The sequence below is a fragment of the Lithobates pipiens genome, unplaced genomic scaffold, assembly GCF_037356315.1.
Source record: "Lithobates pipiens isolate NorthernLeopardFrog02 unplaced genomic scaffold, aLitPip1_a1.2 Scaffold_16, whole genome shotgun sequence".
NCBI classification, from domain to species: domain Eukaryota; kingdom Metazoa; phylum Chordata; class Amphibia; order Anura; family Ranidae; genus Lithobates; species Lithobates pipiens.
The window spans coordinates 205417410-205434095 of NW_027507748.1; the positions used below are offsets into that span (position 1 = coordinate 205417410).

The 16686-nt window shown below is 42.4% G+C and overlaps 1 protein-coding gene across 4 annotated transcripts in view; it reads left to right on the forward strand.

Annotated features, from left to right (window-relative positions):
• Positions 1-16686, forward strand: part of KDM6A (lysine demethylase 6A) — a 224553-nt gene that overhangs the window by 138732 nt on the left and 69135 nt on the right. For all 4 annotated transcript variants that reach the window (XM_077480926.1, XM_077480927.1, XM_077480928.1 and 1 more), the window contains one exon: positions 12069-12844. In XM_077480926.1, the coding sequence (XP_077337052.1) occupies positions 12069-12844 (776 nt within the window). The remainder of the gene's footprint in view (positions 1-12068; positions 12845-16686) is intronic.

Consider the following 16686-nt stretch of genomic DNA (forward strand, 5'->3'; position numbering starts at 1 on the left):
CAGAAGAGGTATACTGTATATACCAGTGATGGCGAACCTTGGCACCCCAGATGTTGTGGAACTACACTTCCCATGATTCTCATGCACTCTGCAGTGTAGTTGAGCATCACGGGAAATGTAGTTCCAAAACATCTGGGGTGCCAAGGTTCACCATCTCTGGTATATACTATTAGAGGTTGAATCTGGTAAATATTATCGGACTAGGATGAAATGTTTAAAGAAAAATGAGAGACTGTTTTGCTGATTTTCAGACAGAACTGTAATATATGCTGGCCACACAAAAACAATGTCTTCAAAAAAAAAAAAAAAAAAAAAAGGTAATTTTAAGACGTACGTTTGATTTTTCTAATAATTAGTGGGGTCAAACCGACGTTCTTTTCTACCTCAATGATGGGAAAATTCGAAGGCGCGGAATAGGAAAATTTCTTGGTGAAAAGGAATTTTCAGACAGTGTATGTGGTTTTGGTTCAGAAATTTACATTTGTTTTAAAACTGAATGTTAAAAGCAAGTGAAATTTCTAACCGACATTTTCATTCAGCGAATGTACAAAGATTTTTCGTTTGAATATTCTCGTCCAAAGATCGATGTGGGGCAGCATAAAGCCCAGCTCACACCAATGCAGTTTGCTTTTGATGTGTTTATGCAGTACTTTTTGCTGTGAATTTTGGCACACGTGATTTTGCTGTGATTTTCATTTTTTCTTTGGCCAATTTGTTGTTGGCCAGATTAACCACTTGCTTACTGGGCACTTAAACCCCCCTCCTATCAGTCCAATTTACAGCTTTCAGCATTGATGCATTTTGAATGACAATTGCACGGTCATACAACACTGTACCCAAATGAAATTTTTATAATTTTTTTTCCCCCCCAAAATAGAGCTTTCTTTGGTATTTGATCACCTGTGCAATTTTAATTTTTTGTTAAAAAAAAAGTTTAAAAAGACAATTTTTTTTGTTATAAAATTATATAGGGTAATTTTTGTTAGTCATTGATGTACGCTGATGAGGCGGCAGTGATGATCACTGATGGGGTGGCAGTGATGACTTCTATGTGGCACTGATTGGCACCACTGGGGGGCATAGGTGGCACCACTGGGGGGCATAATTGCTTCTTCCGTTTCGGGACCGATGTCCCTTTTTAAGGTGAGCCGGTGATCTGCTTTTTTCTCTCCTCCGCTGTCAGCGTGAGGAGAAGAAAAAAAACAATCAGAGCTTTTGTTTACATCATGTGATCAGCTGTCATTGGCTGACAGCTGATCACATGGTAAGGGGCCGAGTCTCGGGGACTGCGATCACAGCTCGCTCCGCACATACTCTGCAGGGCATGCGCAGGGAGAGTGCACACGGGAGGCCATCATTCGGCCATAGCGCGGATGCCAGGTGGTTAAAAAAAAACACAAATTGCTGCAAAAATGCACTACATGCTTTTCTGCAACTTCACTATTTAACTAAAAAAAACACAGTTTTGCATTGAAAAAAGTCATTGACCCTTTCCAAATATGCAGTGGCTGAAAAAAGCATAGATGCAAACAAGTCCCATAGGAAACCATGTTAAATGAACTGTAGGCTTAAGACGTTCTGATCTGTATCACCTGTCATAACGGCCCTTTTTATATTACTTTTATTATATATATATATATATGTATATAATGTGTGTATGTATGTATGTATGTATATATATATATATATATATATATATATATATATGTGTGTGTGTGTGTGTATCTATATATATGAGTGTGTGTGTGTGTGTGTATATATGTATATAATGTATATGTGTATGTATATATGTGTGTTTAAATACACCCAGAAGTGGGATGCAGTTGTACTCATAAGTTTACATGCCCTGGCAGATTTTGATTTTATGAATAAAAAAATTTAATTCATGGTTAGTGTTTGGCTGAAGCCATTTATTAATCAACTGTGTTTACTATTTTTAAATCATAATGCCAGCAAACTACCCAAATGACCCTGATTAAATGTTTACCCTGGTGATTTTGGCCTGATAACATGCATTAGTTGACACACAGGTATTTGAATGGCTATTATAGGTAACCATTCCCACCTGTGATGCATCTTGCATCTTTCATGCAGTGCTGCACTGACATTTCTGTATTCTGAGTCATGGGGAAAGCAAAAGAATTGTCAATGGATCTGCAGGGAAAAGGTAGTTGAACTGTATAAAACAGGAGATATAAAAGATATCCAAGGAATTGAGAATGCCAATGAGCAGTGTTTAAACGCTAATCAAGAAGTGGAAAATGAGGGGTTCTGTTGAAACCAAACCACAACTGCCAGGAAAGTTGTTTGGGATGCAAAGAAAAATGCACAAATAACTTCAGATGAAATACAGGGCTCTCTGAAAACATGTGGTGTGGCTCTTTCAAGATGCAAAATAAGTAGGCACTTGAAGAAAGATGGGCTGCATGGTTGAGTCACCAGATAAAAGCCATTACTACGCAAATGCCACAAAGTATCCCCCTTATAATACTGCCAAACAGCACAGAGACAAGCCTCAAACCTTCTGGCACAATGTCATTTGGATTCATGAGGCCAAAATTGAGCTTTTTGGCCACAACCATAAACGCTACATTTGGAGAGGAGCCAACAAGCCCTATGACAGGTACGGAGGTGGATCGCTGATGTTTTAGGGATGTGTGAGCTACAAAGGCAAAAAAAGTTGCTCAAAATTGATGACAAGATGAATGCAGTATGTTATGCAAAAAATACTGGAGGAACATTTGCATTCATCAGCTATGAAGATGCGCATGGTGACGTACTTGGACATTCCTACATGACAATGATCCAAAACACAAGGCCAAGTCGATCTGTCATTGGCTACAGCAGAATAAAGTGAAGGTTCTGGAGTGGCCATCTCAGTCTTCTGACCTCAATATCATCTCTAGGGAGATCTCAAACGTGCAGTTCATGAAAGATAGCCCAAGAATTTCCAGGATCTGGAGGCTTTTTGCCAAGAGGAATGGACAGCTTTACCATCTGAGAAGATAGAGCCTCATCCATAAATGCCACAAAAGAATTCCTGCTGTCATTAATGTTAAAGGAGGCAATACACGAGATAAAGAACTAGGGTATATAAACTTTTGATCAGGGTCTTTTGGGTAGTTTCTGTTGCCATTATGATTTAAAGAGTAAATACAGTTGATTGATAATAAATGGCTTCAGCCAAACACTAAAGCCGCGTACACACGGGCGGATTGTATGGCCTACTTAGTCCGTCATACAATCGAACGGACAGTCTGTCATACTTTCGAATGAACGGACTTGACCACACACAGATGCACAAACAGTCCGTCGAAAGCTTGCGCGATGACGTGTACAGCACGTACGACGGGACTAGAAATAAGAAGTCCAATACACAGCAATGCAACCTTCCGCCGTGTAAATCCTTTCTGAGCATGCGCCATTCTTAGTCCGTCGAACTAGCCTACTCACGAGCGGATTGTCCGCTGAAACCAAAGTATGACGGACAATATTACGGAAATTCCGAAATACTTAGTACGCCAGACTGCACGCTGAAAAAGTCCGCTGAAGCCCACACACGAGCGGACTGTCCGCTGAAATGTGTTTCGACGGACTAAGTAGGCCATACAGTCCGCCCGTGTGTACGCGGCTTAACCATGAGTGAAAAAAGTTTTTCTGTTCATATTCTCTGAAAAATGGCCAAGAAATCAGTCTGCCAGGATATGTAAATTTGAGCACAACTGTATATGGGTATTATAACTAGGTGTCAGACATGAAGCTATATGAAGGGTGGAATGGAGATATAAATCTTTTATATTAAAGTAGTACTAAAGGGGGGCATGGCATGAAGCAGCATGGAGTAGGACGTGTGTGCCTTAAGCTCCGTCCGTTACTCCTGCAATACATCATCCTGCACTCTACAAAACATGAAAACCAACCTGGGGACTTTCCTCACACCCTGACTAACCCCCAACAGCCCTTTGCTGCACGGTGGCCCGAATGAAGCGGCGAACGCCCGCACGGCGACCGCTGCATTCAGGAAGGTCCCCAGCCTACTCCTGGAGCCGGCGACTATCTTGGTACACCCGACTTTCCGGCCGGCGCTGTATTCTGGTCTTGCGACCTCCTCCAGGATCACCCCACACAGCATTGACACCATATATAAAGTCACCCCAGACCCCTGAGGTATGTCACCATCAAAATCACAGAAAACTGCAGCTGCAAAACTTGAATAGTACCGTGGACAGGAAAAGGAGGACATTGAGGAAGGGGGCGCTCCTCACCAAGGATGAGCTCAAGCGTGTTCACATGCTCCACGTGCAGAGCCCACCAGGAACTCGGCGCTGCGCTAATCACAGGCAGTGTGGCATTGCACGGCTGCAGATATCGGGAAATGTCTCACTGCCTGTGATTAGTGCAGCGCTGCGCCGACTTCCTGGCAGGCTCTGCACGTGGAGCATGCGAACACGCCTGAGCTCGTCCCTACTCCTCGCTAAGCAAGATGAACAGGCTAAGAAGATGTAATTTACGCCTTTTAGGACTGAAGGAAAGCACACTACCACGTTCTTAGAACAACTAATTACCACCTATGAGAGAGAAGCCTTCTCCCCCATGTTTGCAGTGGAGCGAGCGCACCGCATGCCAGCCATAGGCAATGTAACAGTTATCAAGTTTATATGTAATTTATATGTAAAAGCCTACATGTTTGCCCCGTTTTGATTAATAACCTTTGTTCAACGTAAAAAAATAGTAGTACTAAAAGCTGAGACTATTACCTCCAGTCCATCAGCCTCCACCATCTGAGTTCAGATGCTGCTCTTCCCTGCACACAGTCTTTAAAGTATTATTATTTTTATTTTTTTTAAACAACAAACATGTTATACTTACCTGCTCTGTGTAATGATTTTGCATAGAGCAGCCATGATTCTCCTCTTCTAGGGTCCCCCACCGATGCTTCTGGCTCTTTCTGCCTTCAGAGTGCCCCCATAGCAAGCTGCAAGGTAAAAAAAAACTTCTGACTTTAGAACCACTCACTTTCTCAGGCACTTACTGACATGTATTGACTGTGTAGTGAGCTGTATGTGTGCTGCACTGCATTTCCTGATATGCACTATTTTCATAATCGATTAGTTGTTTCAGCCCTATAAGAGTCCAATGCATTCAGTCCCAGGGAACGTTGAAGTAATTGTATAAACATAAAGTCCACTCCTGTATCTTCATTCTACAATAAACCTAAATCACCAATGGTGCCTTTAGTGACTACACACATACATAATATGTATGTATGTGTGTGTATGTATATAATATATATATATATATATATATATATATATATATATATATATATATATATATATATATATATATATATATATATATATATATATATATATATACATACACACACATACACACACATACACACACATACACACACATACACACACACACACACACACACACACACACACACACACACACACACACACACACACACACACACACACACACACACACAGTGCCTTGTGAAAGTATTCGGCCCCCTTGAACTTTTCAACCTTTTTGCCACATTTCAGGCTTCAAACATAAAGATATAACATTTTAATTTTTTGTGAAGAATCACCAACAAGTGGGACACAATTGTGAAGTGGAACGAAATCTATTGGATTTTTGAAACTTTGATAAGAAAATGAAAAGTGGGGCGTGCAAAATTATTCGGCCCCCTTGCGTTAATACTTTGTAGAGCCACCTTTTGCTGCGATTACAGCTGCAAGTCGCTTGGGGTATGTCTCTATCAGTTTTGCACATCGAGAGACTGAAAGTCTTGCCCATTCTTCCTTGCAAAACAGCTCGAGCTCAGTGAGGTTGGATGGAGAGCGTTTGTGAACAGCAGTTTTCAACTCTTTCCACAGATTCTCGATTGGATTCAGGTCTGGACTTTGACTTGGCCATTGTAACACCTGGATACGTTTATTTGTGAACCATTCCTTTGTAGATTTTGCTGTATGTTTGGGATCATTGTCTTGTTGGAAGATAAATCTCCGTCCCAGTTTCAGGTCTTTTTCAGACTCCAACAGGTTTTCATCCAGAATGGTCCTGTATTTGGCTGCATCCATCTTCCCCTCAATTTTAACCATCTTCCCTGTCCTTGCTGAAGAAAAGCAGGCCCAAACCATGATGCTGCCACCACCATGTTTGACAGTGGGGATGGTGTGTTGAGGGTGATGAGCTGTGTTGCTTTTACGCCAAACATATTGTTTTGCATTGTGGGCAAAAAGTTCGATTTTGGTTTCATCTGACCAGAGCACCTTCTTCCACATGCTTGGTGTGTCTCCCAGGTGGCTTGTGGCAAACTTTAGACGAGACTTTTTATGGATATCTTTGAGAAATGGCTTTCTTCTTGCCACTCTTCCATAAAGGCCAGATTTGTGCAGTGTACGACTGATTGTTGTCCTATGGACAGACTCTCCCTCCTCAGCTGTAGTTCTCTGCAGTTCATTCAGAGTGATCATGGGCCTCTTGGCTGCATCTCTAATCAGTCTTCTCCTTGTCTGAGCTAAAAGTTTAGGACGACGGCCAGGTCTTGGTAGATTTGCAGTGGTCTGATACTCCCATTTTTAAAAGGATTGCTTGCACAGTGCTCCTTGGGATGTTTAAAGCTTGGGAAATCTTTTTGTATCCAAATCCGGCTTTAAACTTCTCCACAACAGTATTACGGACCTGCCTGGTATGTTCCTTGGTCTTCATGGTGCTCTCTGCGCTTTCAACAGAACCCTGAGACTATCACAGAGCAGGTGCATTTATACAGAGACTTGATTACACACAGGTGGATTCTATTTATCACCATCAGTCATTTAGGACAACATTGGATCATTCAGAGATCCTCGCTGAACTTCTGGAGTGAGTTTGCTGCACTGAAAGTAAAGGGGCCGAATAATTTTGCACGCACCACTTTTCAGTTTTTTATTTGCTAAAAAAGTTTAAATTATCCAATAGATTTCGTTCCACTTCACAATTGTGTCCCACTTGTTGGTGATTCTTCACAAAAAATTAAAATTTTATATCTTTGTTTGAAGCCTGAAATGTGACAAAAGGTTGAAAAGTTCAAGGGGGCTGAATACTTTCGCAAGGCACTGTATATGTGTGTGTGTATATGTGTACACAAATACTATTAGGTTAAAGCTGGTACATATCATCGGACTGAGATTAAAGTTTTTATTTAAAGGATGACTTTGGTAACATGTTCCACCTATTTTTAGGGTGGGACATATAACATGTTTCCAATGCTGTACTATTTTATACACAGCGTTGTCGCTGTAAAACCAATATCAAATATGTGAAATCACAATCTATTTTATGTGTCAGACTTGATTACTACCCAATATACCTTTTTTGTATGACTGACTGGTGCAGTTCACCAAAAAGCCAACTTGTGGCCTTTGTGCTACATAAACAACTTTTATCACAGCGTTGTCTAATGATCAAATATTACTTTGTGCAATCGTGATATCACACTAGAACATCGGAACCTGTGCCGCTATAAAATGACTGGCCCAAAAAATGCTCAATAGTTTATAAGTAGAATCATTCTTCCATAAAGTGCTCCGTGCCTAAAATGGCTTCTTAGTGCTCCGTGCCAACCACTGCTTCCATGCACTCAACAGATGTAATTGACTTTATGCTTTGCAGGAAAAAAGTCACAGCATGCGTATGGAAATATTTGTGCCAGCCCTAATTTTTTTTAATCAAAACAATATTTATATGGAATATGAATCAAGCTATGAGTTTTATTAATGTGCCTCAAAAGTCAAATATTGGCATATTATTGTTTGAGTAAACCCACAGTGGCGGTTTTCCCAAATTTGACTGTAAAAGTGGAAATGCATTTTAAAGTGCTTTTTTTTTTTAACCTTTGCTGCATTCTCTGCATCAAGGTAAACATTTTAAGTGCAACGCTCAAAATTATTGCTCTCGCTCTAACGATTGTGTTTGAACACTGTTTACAAATGCGGGCACGGCTTGCGTATGCATTCGCTTCTGCGCGTAAGCACGGAGGGATGGGGCTTTTTATTTTTACTGTCCCTTTTTTAATTTCTTTTTATTTTTTTATCTTTTATTGCTGTCACAAGGAATGTAAACATCCCACTGACAGCAGTAGGCACGTGACAGGTACATTTTATGGAGAGATATGGGGTCTATAAGACTTCAAACCCCTCCCCTGCACTTAAACACATTTAAAACACCAAGGTGTTTCGTTTTTTTCTTTAAAACTCGCCGTTGATTCCTGAGTAAACCGGAAGCGATGTCATGACATCTCTTCCGGATTACCATAGCCAGGACCCGATCAAAGCTGATCTCTGCATTGTTCGGGTCTCTGGCCAGCCGGCGGATGTGCCAGCAGGTTGCTCAGATCTCCTGGTGGGGACGTTCCCTCCTGCTTGTAATAACAGCCGAGTGGCTGCTTTGGTTGTTAGAAGAGAGCCGACTGTCTAGAGTTCTAAAAACCGGTACCGTGGTGATGCCTGTCGTCACTCTGGTACTACCACTTGAAGCCAAATCAAGTACAGGTACATGATTTGGTGGCAAGTGGTTAATCATTTTTTATACATTTAACGCATCCCATCTTAACTTGCGAATGAGGGGTGCTTTAGGGAGATGGGGCCTGCCATAGGAAAAGGTGGATATGGTTAAATTGCGCGGAATATTGGGCATAATATTGGCAAACATTGAACCCCATGTACTGACTGCCACAACCCATCCCCCTTTTCTAGGGTATCTACTTTTGTTTGTAATGCCCCCATGTATATGACTGTAGCCTTCTGCTTGTCCCCAAAATAGATTATACATCTAAATGCAGACACATTCAGCTCTATATGGGAATTGTGTGCATAGACCAGAGCATAAGCATATGAACATTGGTCGCTCTATGCTACTAGCTGTGAGGTGCATTAGTGGAGAATAAGGAGCATGCATAGGACAAAAAAGCCTGAAAACAGTGGTAATAATTTGGAACAATTGATGGGTGGGGGGTGGCGTGGCTAGGGGGAGTAATATAAAAAAAAAAAAGTTTATTTTGACTTTACAGGAATATTTAAGGATTGCAGCTTACATAGTTTAGCTGCTGTATTCTGGAACCTCCAGCAATGAACTCTGTAATAGGTAGATCTTCATTATCAATTGTAACTAGAGTTGAAAACTCTAAGTTGACTTACAATGAATTAAAGGTGTGGAGGTGGGCTTAGATTTTATGGTAATGAGGATAGACTCGAGCTCCGTACATTCGGCCCTAGTGTATGTTGGTCTGTCCGACACAAGCCGGCCGTGCGTGCTGGAAAACCAGCAGGTGACCGACTCCTGACCAGTGCTCTCAGCCAATGGTTGTGATTGGAGCGTTCTGTCGGATCTCATGCTTGGATCCCAAGACGAGACATCCCTCAGTGATATTCTGAGTGCTGTAGACTAATGGTAGCCTTATTTGAGGATGAACCTTATCGCTATTCCATTCAACGCTTCTCTGAACCTGGAACAAGCATGCTCTGTTTCTTGACCTCCATATTTGCCTACCCAGCCAAGAAAGGAAATCTCTTGCTTGTTAAATCTTCAGTCCAGCCTTAAAAATGGGGAGGGAAGTAATTTCTTGTACACCCGTGGAAGGTGAAAAACATATGCCAACTCCACAGGTTGGGGAAGAATGTTCTACTCAGTTCAGGAAACTTGATCACCCAGGAAAGCCAAGCTTCCCTGTCAGCATTCTGGAGCTCTGCCATCAAACTAGCTGGGCCTCCCTTCTTCAGGTTCCTCTGATCAGCATACAGTCGGACAACATCATGGTTGCAGCCTATATCAACCAATAAGAGGGATACCTGGAGTCAGGCAGCCCTACTCATGGTCAGAAAAATACTGTCCAACTCTCTCTGATGTTCATATCCAAGGTGCAGGCTATTGGAAGTCAGATTACCTCAGCTGTCACTGCCTGGATTTTCTTTCTGCCCTGCAAAAAACATGCTTTGAACCCATCAGGGAACTTTTTCGTTCTAACTGCCTGTCCATTGGACATCTCTGAACTAATGACTCCCCCAAAAGGAGTCATTCCTGATCAGTCATGCAGACAAACACATAACAGCTGTAAAGCTACTCAGATTACTTTTACAAGAAAGATGATCATTAGCAGAAAAGGATATCTGGATCATAGCTGCAGCCTTAACCCAGATATCATCACCACCACTTAAGGACGTATATACAGTATACATATGTTGGATGGGAAATGGTTAAGAAAATGTTTAGTAGCAGGAGACATGATGGTGTATGATGTCACATAGCGACAGGCTAATTGACTAAGCAGCACTCTGTTAATATTTCAAGTGCAGTTTACTACCGCTTTAAGAGTTCAGTTTTTGCCACATGTACAGTCGGCACAGTGTAACATTTGATTTTATCCCATATAAAGCATTTGGGTAATTAGAATAGTAGTTCAAATTTTGTATTGGCTAAATTTAAAGCGCAACTTTTTGTTGAGAAAAAAAAACATTCCCCTCTGGGTGATCTGTGTACATTGCAAGGATTATAACAACCTTTGTTGCAGATTCCTATGTTTTTGTTATAAAAAAAAAAAATCCCTGTATGTTTGTATGTGCCTCTGTACTGAGTAGGTCTAATGGGAGTGGTTTCATAATTATCTGTTAGATTTGCAGCTGCAGGGCACTGAGGAAACTGCATCCCCCTAGACGTGCTCCTATTGAAAGTATCTCTCCAAAAATTACATTTTTGTTGCAGGGGATGCCTGTAATCTGATTTGTATCTTACGCAGACGTTTTGGAAAATTGGTGAGCCAATCACAAACAGGAAATGTTTCTGGGGAGTGGTCAGTACACACTCTGTGTAAAGAACAACTCCAGGTAGCCATATTGCGATTCATTCTCAGAAAATTTGCAGTGGCTGCAGAGTGAAAAGGAAAGATTTTTAACCACGTAAGCCCCGGACCATTTTGCAGGCCAAAGACCAGAGCACTTTTTGCGGTTTGCCACTGCGTCTTTTTAACTGACAATTGCGTGGTTTTGCGCCGTGGCTCCCAAACAAAATTGATGTCCCCCCCCCCTTTTTTTTTCACCCACAAATAGCTTTCTTTTAGTGGTATTTGATCACCCCAACGGTTTTTATTTTTTACGTTATAAACAAAAAAAGCATCAATTTTGAAAAAACGCATTATTTTTTACATTTTGCTATAATATCCATCCACCAAAAATTATGTAAAAAAATGTTTTTTTTTTTTCTCAGTTTAAGCCAATACATATTCTACATAATTTTGGTTAAAAAAAATCGCGATAATCGATTGATTTGTTTGCGCAAAAGCTTTTAAAAAATAGGGGATAGTTTTATGGCATTTTTATTTATTTTTTTACTAGTAATGGCAGAGATCAGTGACACTGTCACTAGGCAGAATGGGGAGATGCTTATTTACATTGGCATCTCCCCTGTTCTTCCTCCCCGTGAGACGATCGCAGGTATCCCCGCGGCGATGGAGTCCGCGGGACTCACGGAGGTTCCGACCGGCAACGTACATCGGTGTGCGCCGGTCAGCAAGTGGTTCATATTCAATTACAATATCATTACTGTCGCAATTATATTAATTATTTTACAACAGGCGCTGCAATAACTGCCACAGTTTCACCCACCTTACCTTGAGTATAGTTTTAAAAGAACTGGACTTTGCTATAAATGACTTTTGTATGCAGCATTTTTAATAACTTTTTTTGACTTGTTTCATAAAACACTTTCCTAAATTACAGCACTGAATGAGTGGGGCAAATTGAGATCTGTGTGAGGTCTCAGAACTTAGTATAACTAAAAGCAGCTTTTATTTATTTATTTTTTTTGATCGAGTGTAGATGGATTGGAACGCCTGTCTAACTTCATTATTTATTTAGTATTGTTGGTCTGTCTCAAGGTTATATGTTTTTCAGAAGACATTATCATGCAGTTTACACAAAGTTTAAAAATACCATTTTCAAAATACGTACATCAGCAATATGGTTTTTATAATGTTATTAAATCACATTCTAATGCATGTTTTTTTGCATCACTTTCAGGGGCTTCATAAAGGTCAGAATTCACATTTGGCAGGTCCTAATGGTGAACGACCTATTTCTTCCACTGGGCCTTCCCAGCATCTCCAAGCAGCTGGCACTGGTATTCAAAATCAGGTTGGACATCCTACCATGCCTAGCAATTCAGTAACACAGGGGGCTGCTCTCAATCACCTCTCCTCTCACACTGCTACCTCAGGTGGACAACAAGGCATTACTTTAACCAAAGAGAGCAAGCCTTCAGGAAATGGAACAGTGCCTGAAACAAGCAGGCTTTCTGAAGGGACACCTAACAGTACTGCCGGTGTAGAGGGACTTCCTAATCATGTCCATCAGGTGACGGCAGATACTGTTCCTAGCCCTAGCCATGGAGATTCTAAGTCACCAGGTTTACTTAGTTCAGACAATCCTCAGCTCTCTGCCTTGTTGATGAGAAAAGCCAATAACAATGTGGGTACTGGAACCTGTGACAAAGTCAACAATATTCATCCAGCTGTTCATACAAAAACTGAGAATTCTGTTGCCTCCTCCCCATCTTCAGCCATTTCCACAGCAACACCTTCTCCAAAATCTACTGAACAGACAATGACCAACAGTGTTATCAGCCTTAACAGCCCCCATAGTGGACATGATGCAGTCAATGGGGAGGGTATGGAGGACTCTCAGAGCCCTAAAAAGAAGGACCCAGCTATAATTAGCCACAAACAAAGCCCTCAGACTATACCATCCATGTCAGTTTCCATATACCCTAGCTCAACAGAAGTTTTAAAAGCATGCCGGTAAGTACCTGTTTGTTTTCACTGTAAAACATTAACTTCTGTCTCTTGATGGACTTTTGAGACTACATTGCAGTGCATCAGAGAGAGGTTTATATTCAGTAAGTACATGTTTTAAATTCTTGGTATTTATGCTAGTAATTTTTAGCATAATTTTCACTTTCTACTGGTTATTGAATTTCAAATTTTGGTTTGTAAAATGCTCCTTGTAGTAGTCATGTTGGCAGTGTGCTGTGCAAGCTTCCTGCCTTAAGTGGTTGTAAAGGCAGAATTTTTTTTCTTAATGTATTCTTTGCAGTAAGATTAACTTCTGTGTGTAGCAGTCCCCCTAATACTTGAGCCCTATCGCTATCAAGCAATGTGCACGAGTGCCTTGGCCATCTGGGACTCTCCCTCTTGATTGAGACACAGCAGCTGCGCCATTGGCTCCCATTGCTGCCAATGAAAGTCAGCCCATCAGGGGAGAGAGGAGGCGAAGCAGAAACACGGCTCCATGTCTGAATGGACGCTCAGAGCTGCAGCTTTGCACTGATGCCCCCATAGCAATCTGCTTGCTGTGGGAGCGCTTGGAAGGAGGAAAAATATAACATGTTTATTTTTTAAAGAAAAAAGTTTAGTATCACTTGACCGGGCCTTTTCTGGCACATTTATGTTTACATGTAACAATCCAAATTTGATTTCTCAGAACCCCCAAACATATACACATTTTTTAAAGCAGAGGCCCTAGAGAATAAATTGGAGGGTGTTGCAATTTTTAATGCCACATGGTATTTGCGCAGCAGTTTTTCAATTTTTTGGGAAAAAAATCACTTTTTTTTTAAACTTTAATGCAAAAAACACAATACACAAACATATGTTTTGGTAAAATATAGAAGATGATCAAAAATAACTAAACACAGCCATTAATGTCTAAACCGCTGGCAACAAAAGTGAGTACACCCTTAAGTGAAAATGTCTGAATTGGGCCCAAAGTGTCAATATTTTGTGTGGCCACCATTATTTTACAGCACTGCCTTTAACCCTCTTAGGCATAGTTTATCAGAGCTTTACATGTTGCCACTAGAGTCCTCTTCCACTCCATGACCACATCACAGAGCTGGTGGATGTTGGAGACCTATGCGCTCCTCCACCTTCTGTTTAAGGATGGTCCACAGATGCTCAATAAGGTTTAGGTCTGGAGACATGCTTCATCAGTCCATCACCTTTACCCTAGGCTTCTTTAGCAAGGCAGTGGTCTTGGAGGTGTGTTTGGGGGTCATTATCATGTTGGAATACTGCCCTGTGGCCCAGTCTCAAGGGAGGGGATCATACTCTGCTTCAGTATGTCACAGTACATGTTCTCAATACTTTAAAGCGGTTCTTCACCCTAAAGGGGAAGTTCCGCTAGTATTATCCCTCCCCCCTCCGGTGCCACAATCGGCACCTTTCGGGGGGGAGGGTGGTGCAGTTACCTGGATAATCCAGGTAACTGCACCCACTTCCGGCCAGACCGCCGCATGGCTCCGCCCACCGCCGCATGGCTCCGCCCCCCGTTGTGTTCTGGGAAACACACAGTTCCCAGAGACACAGCGGGGAACCAGCGCAGCGCGACTCGCGCATGCGCAGTAGGGAACCGGGCAGTGAAGCCCTCTTGCTTCACTTCCCGATTCCCTGACAGAGGATGGCGGCGGTGGCTGCAGCGAGACGAGCGATCGCTCGTCATCTGCCGCCGACATCGCTGGAACCTGGGACAGGTAAGTGTGATATTATTAAAAGTCAGCAGCTGCAATATTAGTAGCTGCTGGCTTTTAATATTTTTTTTTTTTTGTGCAGCTCCTCTTTAAATATATATTTCCCTCTAACTGAAATATATTTCTAATTACAATATTGTACAGGTATTAATGGAGATTTCACATAAACTCATAAGGCTACACCTGGTTGCTGCCACACATGCTTAACACCATCTGAACCAAGGAAGTTTATCTTGGTCTCATCAGACCACAGGACATAGTTCCAGTAATCCACGTCCTTAGCCTGCTTGTCTTCAGCAAACTGATTTGCTGACATTCTTGTGTATCATCTTTAGAAGAGGTTTCCTTCTGGGATGACAGCAATGCATACCAATTTGATGCAGTGTGTGGCGTTTGGTCTGCGTGCTGACAAGCTGACCTGCCCACCCCTTCAACCTCTGCAGCAATGCTGACAGCACTCATAAGTCTATTTCCCAAAGACAACCTCTGGAGGTTGACCATTACGAGGCCTGTTCTGAGTGGAACCTGTCCTGTTAAACCACTCTGTGGTCTTGGCCACCGTGCTGCAGCTCAGTTCCAGGGTCTTGGCTATTTTCTTATAGCCTAGACCATCTTTATGTAGAGCAACAATTTCTCTACGTTCAACGTAGATCATCTACGTTGATCCTCTACGTTCTTTGCCATGAGGTGCCATGTTAAACTTCCTCTGACCAGTATGAGAGTGAGAGCGATAACACAAAGTTTAATCCACCTGCTCCCCGTTCACACCTGAGGCCTATAAAGTCACATGACACTGGGGAGGGAAAATGGCTAATTGGGCCAGAGTTGGACATTTTCACTTAGAGGTTTCCTCACTTTTGTTGCCAGCGGTTTAGACATTAATGGCCGTGTATTGAGTTATTTTGAGGGGACAGCAAGTTTACACTGTTAAATAAGCTGTACACTCACTACTTTACATTTTAGCAAAGTGTCATTTCTTCAGTGTTGTCACAAAAAGAGATGAGAAAATATTTACAAAAATGTGAGGGGTGTACTCACGTGAGATACTTTATAACGTCTTTATAAATGAAACTAGGTTTCATAAAAAATATTGCTTTCTCTTATATTAACCGACTGACACAGCTCCTCTCTTTAGACCATTGGGTTGTTACACCACCTTTAGGAGAGGACTAGGCCTAACATATATTGAAAAACTCAGTACTTCTAGTTCTGCCCAAGGGGCGGTCCCTTAGGTAACAACCCCTCAGACTGCCATGCAGCTTCAGTTTTATTTTGCCTAGTGAAGGAGGACCTAGGAACCCTGACGGGCCCATCGGTCCATGTTTTTTCTGCAGAAGCTTTGCTTTTTGCACAAGTTTAAAGATCCTGTGATCTGCTATCAACAGCTGGCTGGGTGACAGGCTGGATACTCTTATCCTCATAGTCTCCCCAGCCTGGCCAGCGAGCATGTGCAGACCAGAGCTCTGCGCTGGGTTGGCCATGACAGGCCTCAGCTCCAGAGGTGTTCGGTGAACGTTAATGCTCCAGGGCACACATGACCAGGCTACTGATGTCTGTGTGCCAGGCCAGCAGCCACCCCGTACTGATCAGAGAGTGGGTCTGTGATGGAATGTCTCCCAGCTCTGCATGACTGGTAAGTACAGCTCTCCCTGCTTGGGTGGGGCTGAGAAGCTGGGCATTCCCTAGGAGGTAGATTTGGGGGTCCCTCTTCTCTCCCTGTCCCCATCTTCCCTCCCTGTGGGGGATGCTGCATGAGGCTGCTGAGTGGTGTGTGTCATATGCAGGGGTGCTCGGGGGGGGGGGGGGGGGGTTTCACCTGGGGGGGACTGCACTGGCTGGCTGTGCCCTGGATGTGTGTGGATTTTTCCCTGGGGGTTTCTGGAGGCTGTACCTGTCGGTCGTTTTAACGCTGTTCACAGCCATCGCTGCCTGTTTTGTTTCACTGTCTCTCATGGTATTCAGTGTTCGGCCATCTTTGGTGGGGCAAGGAGCAGCAGGCTTTCCTGTAGCTCGGCGGCCATTTTCTGTGTTTTATGTCCTTTATACTGGACGCTCAGAGCCATTTTCTTGAAGCCTGAACACGTTTTTGGTCAGTTTCAAGGAGTAGCTTGTTTT